At 39.4% G+C, this 17,309-nt stretch overlaps 1 protein-coding gene across 1 annotated transcript; it reads left to right on the forward strand.

The window, feature by feature from the left end:
• The first annotated feature begins 2,548 nt into the window (after positions 1–2,548).
• On the forward strand, positions 2,549–15,914 carry DNASE2B (deoxyribonuclease 2 beta). The gene is made up of 6 exons (XM_072419564.1): positions 2,549–2,693; positions 4,168–4,339; positions 6,092–6,173; positions 10,418–10,579; positions 11,593–11,790; positions 13,346–15,914. The coding sequence occupies exons 1-6, from the start codon at positions 2,593–2,595 to the stop codon at positions 13,690–13,692; spliced, it is 1,062 nt and encodes a 353-aa protein (XP_072275665.1). The 5' UTR covers positions 2,549–2,592; the 3' UTR covers positions 13,693–15,914.
• The last annotated feature ends 1,395 nt before the right edge of the window (positions 15,915–17,309 follow it).

Consider the following 17,309-nt stretch of genomic DNA (forward strand, 5'->3'; position numbering starts at 1 on the left):
TCTCCTTCAGTTGGCAAAGCTTTAACGAACTGCTTCATCAGACCCAGATTCATGTGCAGAGGCGGGAATATAATATTCTATCAACAAGTAGCTCATGTAGAATGTTTGGATCACCTGGTTTTAGGGCAGATCTTGGAGGCCAACTCCTTTTCACCCAATGCCTCTCTCATGCTCTGCTGTCCCACATGCACAGATAACAGGGATACTTGGTGTATCCGCATTGCTTACCAAGAAGGAAGCATACCATTTTAAGGTCAACACAAATGACCCAATTGTGTTGGTGATATTGCAACAACTCAATGACTCTCTTTATGTCTGCATATTCTTCACAGAGAGAAACTGAACGGCCAATTGGGACTGACCCAAATATATTGCCATTGTGAAGGAGGACACACTTTAAGGTCCACTTTGAGCTATCGATGAATAGTTGCCATTCAGTTGAGTTATAGATTGGAATTCCCAATTCCTCCAGTAAACCAGGTTTTTTCACGCAGTGCTAGGAGTTCTGAAGCCTTCTTCGATAGTCCCAAATCACTCAACTCATGCTTATTAAATCCCTTACGAACGGAGTCCTCTTCAGTTTCAAACTCTTCATCATTGTTGTCACCTAGTTCATCACCATAATCATGTTTTTCAGGAGAGGGTAGTGTAACGAAAACCGGCACTGGGATTTCATCTGAATGAGCCACTGGGCGTAAAGCCGATGGTAGACTAGGATACTCTATGTTACATTTATTTTTCTTGATATATCCTGAAGTTTTCACTATACAAAAGTAACAGTCACTGAAATGATCTCCTGGCTCTCGCCAAACCATAGGTATGCCAAATGGCATCTTATCACGCGTTCCCTTTGTCCACATCTGTAAACCCTTGACACACTGTTTGCACACCTTATGAGGGGCCCAAGACTTATCTTGATCACTAAGTTTACCTTTGAAATATGCCAAATAGGCTAGCTCTACAAATGTGCTGATGTTCGCCCTTCTTGGAATGGTGAAACTGTCACAGATATAACAAAATGAATCAGGGTTGTTTAGGCACTTACGACGAGAAACAGCAGAGCCAGACATGATTTGAAAGAAAGGAAAACGTGTGTAAGTAGAAAAATAAATTTTGCTTATTCACTACGTAGAGCAGCGCACAACCTCTGACCACACTGTCTTGTGTGTAAATGAATAGCCTATACAAATCCACGCCATAGTAATCGCATTAATGTAAGCGGTAGAGAAAAAACCTGACGTGATAGAAGAAAACTAACTGCACTTTCAGAATCAGCATAACTATTTTAGTGTAAATAAGCTTAAAAATAAAAATCAACAAAAAATGTTTTCAAAACTGTTCCCCAGTGTGATAATTAACCATTTTTGTAGCCTTGTCAAAGCAGATACCATGCACATCCTAGAGTCCTGACCACATAGGCAGAAAGAATTAAGCACAGCACCACACTGTGTTGCTTATGCAGTGCTGTATGCTTTGTGGTACAGTTGGTTGTGTTGACAATGTAGAAGTGCTGTCTTTAGAAAAGGAGAAGGACAAGACAGAAGAGTCAGAGGTGTAGTAGTAAGATAAAGATGCAAATCATGATAGTAACAAAAATTTAATGGGCATTCCCCTTGTGGCTTGCTGCCCAGCCAACATATAAATCACTCAAAGTTAGGTTGTGTGTTTTTATCTACTACCTCCTGATGCCCGGACTCTCACAGTAAATGCTGGGATTTGACACCTTTTTCTCAATCTTAAGACATGGCCTGGGGAGAGCTGACCGCATACACTGACACTTTCCCTTGGCAGGCCCTACTCTTCCTTTTTAAAGTGTTGGGCATCAGTGCACGCAATGTCTTCATCCTTTCCCTGTGGTTGTTTTGAGTCCTCTGTCAACAGATCTGACACAGAACATACAAACATATATTCAGACTTCGGACAGAACCATAGCAGGGCTATCCAACTGGCAGCCTGCCTTGTTTACCAGCCTGAGAGGCCCCAGCTACAGACTATGCTGAATGGCAGCAGGTTGCCAAGTGCTAGAATGCCCTGTACGTTCTAGCACCTGATACTTGAATGACGTCAGCACTGTCTTCTGGGCAAAGTGCAATTTTAGACCAATGGAGAGGAAAGGAACCAACCAGCATAGAAGTGTGTAGTCAGGTAGGTACCCACAGCTAAGATTCTATTACATCCATTATCTATTACATCTCATCACTATTTTGTAGGTGGGCACACATTAATGGCATCAATAACCTGTTTTTACTAATGCATTGTCCATTTGTAGACTGGAGTGAGTCTTTGAGCATAATATACCGCTTGACCGCTATTTGACCACAGTGCGGTCTACTATGATCTACTATTAAGATCCATTATCTAGCTTTGCTGGTGTTCATGATGACAAGATGAGTTTAACAATGCGACACATCATGTAAGAAGTAAGACAGTTATGAGATATGTATTTCTGCTATATAAATATCTGCTTGCCTGGTGGTTAACTTTAAAAGTAGACACCAAGCTGGTCACATGACTGTACTTCCTATATCTTAATCATATTAGGAACACAGAAAGTTCTCCTTTACAGTTTCTAAATACACAATAGAGAAGGACATGTCAAGAATGTATCTGATTTCACTGTTAAGCTTGTCTGCCTTCTTTCTCGTCTCATGTGAGATCTCCTGCCGCAACGAAGATGGAGATCCTGTTGACTGGTATGTATCAAATAGATGAAATGTTATTCAAAGTGAATCCACACTGACCACTGCAGAAGAAACATTTTAGGCAGAATTACAGCTTCTAACAAGTTGTTTTAGATGATACGAATGACATTGTTCTCCTTGTGTTTTAAAACCTTGCACATATACTCCACTGTCCTTATGCTTTACCCTTCCTAAGCTGTAAAAGTCACTTGGTAAACTTTAATACTAACCAACTGTACAACTGCACTAGTATAGTATAATGGTAGAGACATAGTAGGGGCACTGACCTGCTTGGGTTGTCACCCATCAACATGCAGGAAATATGCAAAAACTGGAGGGGGCCAAATTTAAAACAAGTGATAGCATAAAAGGTTGTAGAACTTAGCCTCTTCAAGGACAAGATGGGACTGAATATAACTATAGGTAAGAAAACCATTGGGAACCTTTCCAACATCAAAGATACAGCTGTAGTCCATACCAAAGCTCTAGTTTGAGGGGTTTACCCAAATTTTGTCCTTTCAGTAGATGCACAAAATATCTAATTTTACAGTGATGTAAAGCTTTAGCTTTCTGGTTGATGTTTTAAGTTTTAAATTTGGAATTTATGTTGTATAGTCCCTGGCATAACTCCTTACTGCACAGACATAAATACAATAGTGACAGAGAAACTCAGGGGCGCATTTGTTTTTTGCTGTGGGGGCCTAGGCACCCTCCTAATTGCTAGTATGACATGCATTAAACATACAGCATGCCAGGCTGAGGTGTGCTTATAGGTGGTCAATAGGGATGAGTCGAGTGATTACACTGATTTGGTACCAATTCTGCCTTTTTAACAAATTGTAGATTATAAGCATTTATACAAGAGACAAACAGCCACCACAGGGACTTTACAGAAGAAGTTTGCATCAGTTATTAGCTTACTAAAACCAACAGGGACTCGGGCACCCACCTATCCGCAAGTCACTGCAGTGCTTCTTCTCACAGCCAGTTATAACAGCAGAGTAAATACAATACGGTACATACCTTCTCATTTCTCCATAGCAGAGCTAATTACACAATTTCTGGCCATCTTCTGACAATAAGAGAACAGAACTGCAGCCAAATTGTCTAAAAAAAAAAAAGGTATAAAAACAATGCTGGCTTTTGCAGCAGTTTTCAGATTTAAACCAGATAGAAACTCTGCAGTGCGTTTTTCTGCCACAAGGTGTCTTTTCTGTAATGGCTATCATTGTTTAACTCACTTTCCATGAGCCCAGATTGTCCTGGACCTCACCAATAGTAAAAGGAACCATTCCGCAGCACTGAGCTCTTCTCTTGTTTTTCACTTCCTATTAACATGCTTCTTCTCAGCTTATGAAACGAATAGCACCGTGTGATGATTTTCCCTCTTCCACTTTGCTGTACAACAAGAGAAAGATATCAAGTTAAAGTATATCCAAATGAATATTGTAAATAGTTCCATGTGTTCAATGTCATTCTCTTTCAGGTTTATCGTTTACAAATTACCAAAGTATAAAATCAATGAGACGGATGGAACGGGACTGGAATATTTGTATCTGGATTCTAAGTCACAAGAATGGCAGCTCAGCAAATTTCTCACCAACATGACCCACAGTGCCCTGGGGCAAGTGCTGCAGCAGCTTTATCAGTCTTATAAAGTGAGAACCGGTTTCATTTACTATAAAGAATCCCAGCATCTTGTATTAAGGGCCAGGCTAAGGGAAAAGAGACAACCACTTCAGTGTAAAGGGGAACAGGTACCTGGGTCTTGGGTGCATTTCCTAGACCAGCTTCTGTTTTTATAAGAGCAATGGGCACAGAAGGCTTTTGCAAAATATTTTTAAAGTTTTTACAAGAATTAGGCTTTCTTGAGGCCCCTTAAGAGAATCCTAAGTTCAATTTGATTCATGTTACACTTAGATTTTATTAAAGTGCCAACTGTCACTTTAAAAATGCTTCTAGCTGGATTCATAAGGTATCAGTACTAAATGAAGCTTGTTGAAAGTTTTCTGAAGCCTGCTACCTGCTGGCCTGAAGGATAAGTAAATGTGTTGATTTTGCGGATTGTTTTTTTCGGCTAAAAACAGCAAGTTCAGAAATTTCAGGTTGATCTTGCCAAGTGTATAGTGTCCCTGCAACTCCCTGTGGGCTAGTAACCCACCCACCCCAACATAATGAAGACAGATGTGGAATCCAGCTTGGGTGATAAGCCTGGCTCCATCCTTGTATTTAGGAACATAGCCACCCTTTAAAACACGATGGACCTGATTTATTAAAGCTCTCCAAGACTGGTGGATTTCTAAAAAGTAATTTTCTATTTGTTAGCAAATGTGTTCAATGCTGGACCAAATCCATTCCAGGTTTCCTGGATTGCCAAGGTTCACTGATGAAAGTCTATCCTAACCTATTTTTGTTTTTGGGTTTGGTTGCACTTTAACCTCTTTCCAGTAAATCAACACTCCACAAGCCTATTCTCCATGCAGAAATGTCATGATGTCCCAAAACACGATTTTGCTAAATACTTTTTTGTTGTCATTAAGATTTAAAAAGCACAACAGAAAAAAATTATTAAGGGCCCCCTTACACTTCAGCATTGGAGTGCATTGGTTTAAAGCAGCTCATTCTTTATCAATGTCCTGAGAGTCCTATTCCTGATCTAATGATTCTGCTTCTAACAGATCATATAATAGAATTGTTATCTATGTTTTATCTATGTTTGATTTCTGCAAGACACGATCATCACTCATGCAGATATTAACCATCAGAAGAATACAATGTTACATGGATGCAGGCATTACCGGGTACAAGGATCTACTTGCAATTTTATTTGCACCCTTGCAAAATGACTCCACAGCTTGATGTAATAGTGGGTCATGTGGCCTGCTTATCATTTTTTTTTAAATTTTTAATGCATGTGTAAACCACATCACATGCTTTATAAACATGCTTTTTGTTTTTTTCTTTTAAAGCTAGCCGTGGTGTAGATACTTTTTACCTTTTTGTGAGCTTGGTCAAGGGCAACTCACAGGGCCACCTTACCCATATATATAACCTTTTACCTATATTATCTCCCTTTTCTCCTGTGATGACCTATGTGGCTAAAGGAGGTAATGTACCTTTAATGCACTAATCTGAAAGAACAAAGACCTAAGGAGCACTGGTAGTTACACCAGTTTTTGCCTGAAAATGACCCCTAACCCGGACCCCTAGCTGTGTATAGTAGGCATGCAGAAGCAGTAACACCCTTAACTTTTTACCGCAGGTCTGAACAAGTAGTCTATGTAGTTGCTTCAAAGGGGGCTTTTGATATTTTTGTGAAAATAAGTTCATTTATATTTAATAGGTTATTTAGGAACAAACTAAGCATTATATCTTCTTTTACTTAAATAATATTTTTTTTATTTACATAGAGCAACAGCACAGGATACATGATGTACAATGATGAACCTCCAGGAACAAAGAACTATACCACAAACTATGGTCACACTAAAGGTGAGCTATATCTCCTTTTCTACATAGATGCTCTGTCTTTTGTATGCTCTGGATGCTTAGACTATTTTATCTGACTATCTACTGCAGCATGTCTGCAATTCATGTCTCTTGTGGCATGTCCTCAGTCTCTAAATATCTTCTGTAACAATACCAATGCTAAATCTTAATGACATCAAGACCCTGATTTATTAAAGCTCTCCAATTCTGGAGATAATACACTTTCACCAGTGAAGCTGGGTGATCAAGCAAACCTGCAATGGTTTTCTTCAGTCATTTGCTATTTGCTAGCAAATGTTTTCAATCCTGGACCAGATCCATTCCATATTGTATGGTCATGGGCAGCTGAATATGACCTAAGGTAGTGAATCCATTCCTAATAGTTTGCATTCTCAGCATTACAGAAACAAGACTGAGGATGTGGTATTTGTCATGATGCCTCCATACCCTGTTCACGAAATTACATTTCTACACTTGTTTGTTCAAGGTCAACACAGGATCATGACCCAAAGTTTCTAAACCTTAGTTTTCATGGATCAATATCAATTTGTCAGTTAAAAATTAGCTTCTTTCCATTCAACTTTCAGTACTGTTATATGTTCTAAACCTTACACCACTTTACATAGCTTTGTATTTAAAGAACCTTCAATAGTTAACTAACTGGTATGGACAAACATCTGCTACTGTACTTTAAACACAATGCTTACTATGCAGAAAAATAATAAGTATGAACCAGTAAACTGAAATTGTCTAATAAAGAAAAACATGTTTTAAAGTGTATTTTAACAAAAAACTGATATTTTATGTTTGTTTTGGCAACAGTGGGATAAATGACCCTGTGGCTTCTGCAATCTTCTTGTGAAATATACAGGAAGCTTTTTCCGCAGAAAGTTCTGTGTCTGGCAGAACATCTTCTGAGTCTGTAGGACTGTGGGTCCCAACCAGGAAACTCAGTGGTAAAACAATTCATCTTTGCTTTATTTTTGCTTGAGAGCAGGACTGCAATATTTGTCTAAATACAAATGATATTGACCCTCTTGGCCTGGTTTATTAAAGCTCACTAAGACCTAGAAAGGATACACTTTCATCAATGAAGCGGGGTGATCTAAAAAAAAAAAAAAATTGAAATTGATCTGATCCAGGATTGAAACATTTGCTAACAAATAGCAAATGACTTTAGGACATACCTTCAGGGTTTGCTGGATCACCCAGCTTCACTGATGAACTTGTATCCTCTCCAAATGTATCTGTCCTCTCCCTGGAGAGCTTTAATAAATCGGACTTTCTGAATCCAATCACCAATCTCTCAATATAAAATAATGGAAATCTAGAGCCATGATGAAGGGGGTCTTTCAGAATCCTTAAAACATGTTGGATTTTTTTCCTTTCATTATTTTGTGATAAAAGGTAGTTTGCATGGAATTTTTAATTTTTTTTCTTCTTAAATCATTATGCCAGTCTATTGCTGCTGATTGGAATGCATTTAGCTACAATTGATGGTTTTATCACCATCCCAGCAGAACGTAGTGTGCAATCCACCAAGATAATTCGGCAACTATGTACTTGATTCTAAGCCATCGAATCAGCGGCATAAAAAACAAGCACCAAAAGCAGGCTACTGGTAAACTATTAAGTCTAACTTTGTTGTGTGTTCCTTTACTCAGAATTTTACCTCCAAACACCTGTTTCCAAGCTGAGTACCCTGGTACCTTGTATTTCTCCTAATGCCTCTGTATCTAGTTTTTTGAAATTTTACTTTTAGTTCACTGGATTGTATATGTGTTAATAATGTTTGCGTCGCTATCAACTTTTTAAGATGACTAGCTTCGCTAGATTGCTGTACCCCATGCAGACTCTGCCTTTTTTTTTTACGTCATGCAGATGTCCAAAAACTTCACTCGGCCTTTGTTACATATATTTGGCAAGGCAAACCCCCCCATATTTCTAGGACCAAATTGTCTCTGCCTATACAGAATCTAGGAGATGGCCTTCCTGATCTAAGAAAGTACAACTTAGCCTGTATATTCAGACATCTAAAGGATTGGTGGCATAATACCCGCCATTATATGATGACTAATTTGGAGTCTTTACTACTACGGCCTTACTCCCTTTTGGGCCTTTTAAATACCACATTTTCACTTATTCCTTGTGAGTTTAAAAGCAACCTTTTGTTACGAGATAAGTTGGTAGCCTGGAGGGAGATTAAAAAACTTTATGGCTGCCACATTGGGTCCACTACTGCCACCCCTTTACGATCTATGCTATGTTTTCCCAAAGGCCTGGTTTACAAAGCATTTGATGTGTGGGACAGTAAAGGTCTTAGATACCTGGGTCAATTATTGGATGATTCCAATAGGCCTCTTCCATTCGACACAATTAGACTTATATATGCATTACCATCTCATCATTTTATTTATTATTTACAGGTGAAATCCACCTTTTTTGGTTCCACTGACCCTCCTTATGCTTTATCACTACCACCAATTATTTTACGTCTTTTGGATGAGGCCTCTGCTAAATACTCCATATCCCATCTTTACCCTCGTTTAATAGAGAGTACCACTACTACCTCTGCACTACCATCCTTTGTAACAAAATAGGCTTCCTTTTTGGATCTTTCCCCTTCAGACATTTTGGACCTTCTGGAGAGTAGTTGGGACTGTATTTGCAAGGTAATGATCAGCGAACATTTGCGCGAGGTTCATTTTAAATATATACATAGCGCATATTATGCCTTTGACATCCCCTTTAAGTCCAGTGCATTTGCCCCAAAGCTTACTGCATGTCCTAAATGCGCAAACAATAAGGCTCCTCTGGAACATGCCTTATGGAACTGACCTGTTATTTCCCGTTTTCTGGAAAAAAGTTTTTGATTTTATGCACTTGGTTACAAGGCAGGCTAGACGAATACGCCCACATTTGGCCCTTTTCTATTATGTCTCTACATTAACGCCTTCCACTGGGACACAAACATGAACATCAGTCTCTAAATTTGAGCACCTCTGCCTCCTAGCTGCCAAGAAATGCATACTAAAACAATGGATTGAACCTCTCCTTCCTACTACTTCCTAGCTTTTACAATACCTCCAGGCTATGATAATAATTGATAAAACGGAGGCCACCCAGCATCGTGACACCCACCTACAAAAATTCTTTACTACTTGGATGCAGTATTTAAAATATACCTTATCACCCACTCAACTTAATGATATTATTGAGCTCTTTCGTCATATAGTTTGGTATGATACCAGAAACCTTAACTCATCTTAGTACTTATCTAGCTGTACACAGTTTTTTATTGGGGGTCCAGAGTTGGATGGCTATGTATATTCAATTTATTAATATTGTATACTATCCTTCGCATTTTTTTTTTCTTTTTTCATTTTTCTGTAACGATATGTTAGTGATTACGCGTCTGGTTCATGATGCTATTACTAGAGTAAGTGGCTTTGTTCCATGTGCTTTACCCATCTGTTATGTTTTGGTATTGGTTACGGTTCGTTGATTTTGTTGATCTGACTCTTCTGTTTGGAAAAATGGAAAATGGTGGAGTGGCAGAATATGTTTGTATTTGATATACTTGTATCTTTATTTGATATATTTGTATCTTTATTTCTGCCAATAAAGAAATATTGGAAAAAAAAATGATGTTTGGTATCCTGACAGATATAAAGCACTGACCAGTGTAACAAGTGTACACAATGTTTTACTATTTGAAAGGACAGGGCCTAGCTTAGGTGTTCAAGAGCTACTTGTTTGGCACATAAGTATGGCCTAAACCTAAATATGGTTGATACTGAAGCTGAATTAAACTCTATCTATCCAGAGAAGATGAGGAATCTTTGCCCTTGGGGGAAAGCACAACTAAGAAGTCTTTTCAGATTTCTGTGAGCTAAGAAAGTGTATAAAAGTGCAATGTGGTAATTTGTGGGTATAAGATGGTTTACTATAACAAAGCGTTTTACATCTTCAGCAAGAGCTTCAGTTAGTATTTCAGGATTCACCTTTTTAGTTGCCATGATTGATTTTTATAAACCGGCAGTTAAAATGCCCAGTGAATACATTACTATTATTTTCCTTTTGTCTTACACAATAGCAGCATTCTGGTGTCATTTGCCTAAAAATGTTAGTGATTAGGCCACCTTCTCTACTTTCTCTGAGAAGTATGAAGGCAAGAACAAATAATAAAAAGGAAAATACAAATGCTTTATTTACTCTACCCTCCCTTTGTCTTTGTATCTTTCTAGGAGTTTTGCTTTTTGACAAGCTCCAGGGATTCTGGTTAATTCACAGCGTACCCCACTTCCCCCCATTTCCAGGGGATGGATTTGGCTATCCTGATACTGGTAAACTATATGGCCAGACAGCCATCTGTGTGACTTACAACCATCTTCAGTTTAAAAAGATTGGTGAGTATTATAGAGAACGGCTTCTAAGGGCTAATTTTCCCTCAAAACTATACTCACTTAGCTTTATATTAGGAGTACTTATAAACTTGATTTTAACCTGGTATCCAAACAGCCAATCACATGGATTCCTAGGCATGGATTCTTAAAATAATTTCCTATTATTTTCAGTCCTTGACCAACCATCCATTCCAGGTTTGCTGGATTGTTCAGATAATCTATCTTCTCCAGTTCTGGAGAGCTTTAATAAATCTGACCCAATATGTCAAACCTTGAGGTGGATGCAACAGAAGAAAACCATGCTGGCTTTTAGTTCTTTTGGTTGAGAACAGAAAGCTAAATATAGTTAAAAAATGTAGAACCTATTTTCTAAGTATCTGGGGTTCATAAATGTGACCATAACCTCATCCTGGAGCTAAATAAATATGGCGATGGTGAGTATTATTCATCGGGGTCTTTAACCTGGGTGGTAGAGTAATACTAATTGGAATTGGGTTAAACTTGGTGGTGGAAAATTACTTATCACTCACTGGGTTTATAATCCTGGGTGGTAAGGTTGAGTAATATTAACTTGGATAGTTGACCTTGGTGGTGGGGAATGGACATTACTGACTGGGGGCCATTATTCTGGTAGTAAGTGCTACGTTTTACCCATAGGGACAGTAAACTTTGATGGTAGTAACTGAGTATTACTAATTGGGGGCTATTATCATGGATGGCAAGAGCTGAATAATACTCATTGGGACAGTTAACCTCGGTGGCAGGGACTGAAAATGTTTTTGTATGTGCAGATTATCCCCTTCCCAATGTGTCATCATGCAGAATTTTCCTTTATTTCTTGCCATGTCTACTCATGGCTTAAAAACAACTGGTGTGGGCTTTACCCATTCATTGTATTAACCTAAATATTAGGCTGTTTCCTGGAAGACCTTTGAAGCTATTTGATACAGGTCAGAAAATAGAATAGATATATGAATCTAATACTAACAGACTCAATTTCTTTCATTACTGTACAGCTGCCCAACTTTTGTACTACAACCCAAATGTTTATAATTGCTCAATCCCTGACATTTACCAAGAAGATCTATGGAGTCTATGTACCATATGTCAAGGCAAGAAGTTTCCTTGGATAGACCCAACAAGGTTAGCTGTGCTGAAGTCTGCTAAAGGAGAGCTGTTTCTGAATTTTGCTAAATCCAAGTACTTTGTGGATGGTAAGTAAAATGAAAAGGTTGTTTTATTATACAGGTAGCTGAAATAAAAGTTAAGGGAACCTCTGCCAATATTTATAATATGCCCAATTAAATTTACGTTAGACTGCTGGTCAGTGGGATGAATGCCTCTTACATTGTTGGCCAGAGGAAAGAATGTTCCTCATACAGATTTCCTTATCTGATCATTAGTATCAGTGGTAAAGCTACGTACACACTTCCAATTATTATCGTTGGTAAACGAACGACGAACGATCCTGCACGATATATGCGAACGATCGTATAGCACCGATCCTGTACATACAGATAACGACACGATCGTTCGCAGATATTGTACACACGATAGATGCGATCGTTTGAACGATACAGGAAGTGACGTGCACCACAGGAAGTGAGCGAACGTTCGTTCACCGCGCATGCTCAGACCATGGACGATCAATGAACGACCGTACACACGATAGATGGTCAACGATCGTCGTCCAATCCGATCCGCCGGTCTGGTCGTTCATTTCCAACGACTATCCTCGTTCGTCGACGATTTTTGCCCAATCGATCGTTCGTCGTTCGTTCATTTCCAACGATAAAAATTGGAAGTGTGTACGCAGCTTAACTGTCCCTGAGAGGCTCAAACTGCTCATTGCTCAAGGAACCCCCAGCAACGTCTGGAACCTTGGTGGACAAACATTGCTATAAATAAAGATATTATCTTTAATAATAAATAGTATTTATATAGTACCAACATATTAAGCAGAATTATACATGAACTAGGGGTTGCAAATGACAGATACAGAAGAGCTTACCATCTATAAGGTATTTTTTGTGGAGGACATTAAAAACCTCATTAGAAAAGAGGCAGATTGTGTCTCCAGTTTTGAGGGAGGAGCTGAGATTAATATGCAAAGGATTTCTATGAAGTTTAGGGACCTGGCTTGGCTCACTTTTCACGGTAATCTTTATTGGAGGATTTATCAGCACCGGCCCTCAAGAGCCTGTGTGTGCTTGAGAACAGAATGTAGACAATCAGAAGAGACCATGGAGCACTTTCTGCTCTAATGCCCTTTCAACGTAGAAATTTACAAAGGGGTGGGGAGGGCTCTAAGTATTCCCTGGCTCAGTTATGCGGGGTGGGTATATGGAGCATTAGAGACTCACCGGGTTTGGATTTTGGTACACTTTTTATAGTTAGTGCCTCTCTCCCTCTATTTGTCTGTCCCCCCTCTCTTCCTTTCTCCTGCCCTCCTCCCCACTTCCCCTCTTTTGCTCACCCTCCCTTCCTCCTTCTCTGTCTCCCCTTTCCATCCTATCTCCCTGTCTCTCTTTCACTTTTCAATTTCTCTCTCCTGTATCTCTCTCCCCCTTTCTTCACTTTCCAGCTCCCTCTCTCTGTCCTTTACCACTGTTTTGTTCTTATGGAACAGCTTTCATGGTATGTTTTGTGTTATTGGGGGGCAGCACAAGCTAGCCTAGCAGAACAAAGAGTATAAATCTGGCCCTGATATTATGTAAATGTTACATGCTGACTCCTTTTACATGACACCATATAATATTTGTTTAATAGATATCATCACAGGCTGGATTTCTCAAATTCTGGAGGTGGACTTACTGTCAGAAACGTGGCAGCCCAAAGGAAAAGAGCTACCATCAAACTGCTCTCTGCCATGGCATGTCTACAACATAAAGCAAATTGCCCTACCATACCTTTCCTTCTACTCCCACTATGACCATTCCAAGTGGTGTGTTTCCAATATGTATGCTTTTACTTGGATATGCATTGGGGACCTGAACCGCAATCCTGGGCAAAAATGGAGAAGTGGAGGCTTCCTCTGCACTCAGAACAAGCTCATCTTCAAACAGTTTAGGAAAATAGTTGCCTACTTCAATGACTGTGAAATGAGTGTTTATTAAAAAAATAAGATTTTACTTATCTCAGCAGATGATCAAATGAGAAAAAAAGTCTCTGCAACATTTTCCAACAAGAGAGAGAGAGAGAGAAAGAGAGAGTGTGTGTGTGTTTTTTTTTTTTACATGCCTTGGTCCTTCTTATTTCCGTTACTTGAACATTTAGGCATTTCTCTCCCTTTTATGAATGTAATTAAGCTAAACTCCAGCCAGGAAAGTTCCCCTTCACCTACAGGTTATCTACCCAGGCACATAAACCAATGGACTTCTTGGGGTGCTTTTGTCACACCCAGTCTAAAGCTACGTACACACTTCCAATTATTATCGTTGGTAAACGAACGACGAACGATCCTGCACGATATCTGCGAACGATCGTATAGCACCGATCCTGTACATACAGATAACGACACGATCGTTCGCAGATATTGTACACACGATAGATGAGATCGTTTGAACGATACAGGAAGTGACGTGCACCACAGGAAGTGAGCGAACGTTCGTTCATCGCGCATGCTCAGACCATGAACGATCACTGAACGACCGTACACACGATAGATGGTCAACGATCGTAGTCCAATCCGATCCGCCGGTCCGGTCGTTCATTTCCAATGACTATCCTCGTTGGTCGGCGTCGTTGGTTACTTTTTTTACGAACGATTTTTGGCCAATCGGTCGTTCGTCGTTCATTTCCAACGATAAAAATTGGAAGTGTGTACGCAGCTTAAGTTCAGTTGGATTGCCTGAAAGAAAAACATTTTATTGTGTATACATTTGAGTTCCTAAATTTTAGCTATATATCATTGCACCATTCCCTCTCAGCAACATTTAAATGACACTTTACTTGATTTGCTTATTGGACTGGATCAAATGGGAGAGAATTAGAACCTTTGTGGGGATTTTAATCTGTCATGCTGGGCTGATGTCATCCAGACATGAATTGATATGAATAAATTGTCTGTATATTCCATAATAGGAATATCACTCATGTTAAAAGACTTTTGATATGAAACTTCAACCACATATAGTGATTATTCTTTTTAAAATCTGCATGATCTTCAAATCTGTTTGACCACTCAGATCTGCATCTGATCATACATGTGGTGATTTGATAAAGCAATCCAACTTTTGATTCATTTGTCCAAGTTGCAAAGCATTCAATAACATAAACTAGTAGTTGCGATCGACAACAAGGAAATTACATTTTTGTTTCCCCAATCAAGCTCAGCATAAAAAACCTAATATTGAAAAACTGATTCATAAAAAGACTGCCTTTTTTCATTGCTTGCCTTAATCTTTTATTAAACTGTATTAACCCAGCCTAATGAACGCTTTACTGTCACTTTACAGAAGCTAGCTCATGTTGTTCCTTGCAATCATATGTGCAATTCCTGATAGAAAGAAAATGTTTGAAATTGACTTAAAATTATTAATATTATTATTATTAATATGGGAGGAGACCCCACCTAAGACAGAAAAAAAGTAGAAAAGAAACATGGATTTTTGGCAGCAAATTAAAGTGTATTTTTCATAGTCTAATTGTGATTTTACCATGTTTGCTTTTCTTGTATTTGAAAAATACACTTTAATTTGCTGCCAAAACTTTCTACTTTTTTCATACTACAGGTCCAAATCCTTGTGGTGCATTACTGTCCCTTCCAAACATTTTATCCAATAGTGACAATTAAGGTCAAATAGTTATTTGCTTGGCATATTTTTTACTTTATTTTGTAATTTGTTCATAGTTCTCCCTTAAAGCAAAACTAAAGTTCCACTTTAATAATTTGTGATCAGGAAGGGCTTTATTACAGAAAAAGAGATGTCCCTTCTGCAATTGGTACCTGTCTGATCGCTCTACAGAGCTGTCAAAATCGCTGAGCTGTGCAACCTTGGATGCCAGTATACCCAGCAATCCCAGCTTCCCCCGTGCTTGGCAGGACTGAATGAACCCGTGCGCCATCCTGGCTCAGCCAATCAAGATTGCAACTAGGGTGAGAAGGAAGAAGGCAGCACCCTACCATGGAACAAGGTGAGTATAGAGGGGTTCAGTTCTGCTTTAAACCTAAAATTCATGACGTGTTTGGTATTTGCAAGGTCTGTGATTCTCCATGAGTCCATGTTAGCCTTCCCAAAATATCACAAATGTTTGCTCAGTTTTATAATCATCACTTGGGCTGTTGAGGGCCTATATTGACCTATATTAAAGCAGAACTAAACTGAAAACAAAAAAATTACATTTGCCTCTAATCCCGCAGATCCCTCAATCCGGTCCAGCACCATCCTGGAATTCCTCTTCGTCCCGGCCCCACCATCTTTAGTTTCCTCTTCTGTCTTCTTCATGGTGCGCCACCCGATTTCGCACTGCGCAGGTGAGAGATCGAGTGACGTACCCGCTGAAAAGGGGGGGGGGGGGAGAGAGAGCTGATCTCACTGCATCTCTTTCCCTTAATAGAAAAAATGCCCCTTCTGTGCATGCCTGAGATTAGGGCATGCACAGGAAGAAGCACCCAGAGTCTCCTGGGATGTGTGGCATAGGTATCCTGGGGGGGCTTTGTGCTCCCTGCACCTTGGCAATTTAGGAATGAAAGGGGAGGTGCTGCACCCCTTTGTTTTTGGTTTTTTTAAAAAAAGGGTGTTGCACCTAAAAGAATAAACAATAATTGACATTTTTCCTTTACATATAAGGGTTGTCTACTCTTTTATATAAAGCGAAAATGTTGGGTTTAAGTACGATTTAACTGTAGCCTTTGACATCAGCAAAGGTCTGCACATATTACTCAGTGAATGCAACTCTACATAAAGCTGCAGACATACCAAAGGAGATGGTCAGAGACTGCACACATATTATGGGGGTTGTTGGAGACTGAGCATGCTTCAGTAGACAGTCATAGCCAGGAAACATGTTACATGGGATTACTGAGATCACTGCTACTACATTCCCTTCATTAGCTGACACAGTGGGCCTAATTTATTAAAGCTCTTCAAGGCTCGAGAGAAAACACTTTTAGCAGTGAAGCTGGGTGATCCAGCAAACCTGGAAAGGATTTCTACAAAGGTATTTGCTAGCAAATGTTTTGAATCCTGGACCAGATCTGTTCCAGCTTTGCTGGATCACCCAGCTTCACTGATGAAAGTGTATTCCCTCCAGCCTTGGATAGCTTTAATAAATCAGGCCCAGTGTCTAAAGGGGCCTGGAGGTCCAAACTATACAATTCAAAGGACCACAAATTGGGTACTAGGGGCCTAGAGCAGCCTTTCTCAAACTTTTTTACATGAGGAACCCCTTCTAAAATTACAAAATCCACAGCTCACAGTATAATAACATAGTGGCCATTGGGAAGAATGTCTCCCTTACAGATAGCCAAAAAGATCATTGGTGCCACTTAAACTGGCCTGAAAGGCACAAATTTTTAATTACTCAAGGAATAATTAGCAACCTCTGGAGGAACCCTGGTTTTGATATATTTTATATATTATATTGCCGACTGTTACATCTAAACTAGGGGTGTCAAACTCAAACACACAGAGGGACGAAATCAATAACTTAGACCAAGTCCGGGGCCAAACTGGAAATCCACAGAAAAAGTTTTTCCTTCTCACCAGATACAAAGGCCCTGATTCATCAA

Source organism: Pyxicephalus adspersus, chromosome 8 (assembly GCF_032062135.1).
Source record: "Pyxicephalus adspersus chromosome 8, UCB_Pads_2.0, whole genome shotgun sequence".
Classification (NCBI taxonomy): domain Eukaryota; kingdom Metazoa; phylum Chordata; class Amphibia; order Anura; family Pyxicephalidae; genus Pyxicephalus; species Pyxicephalus adspersus.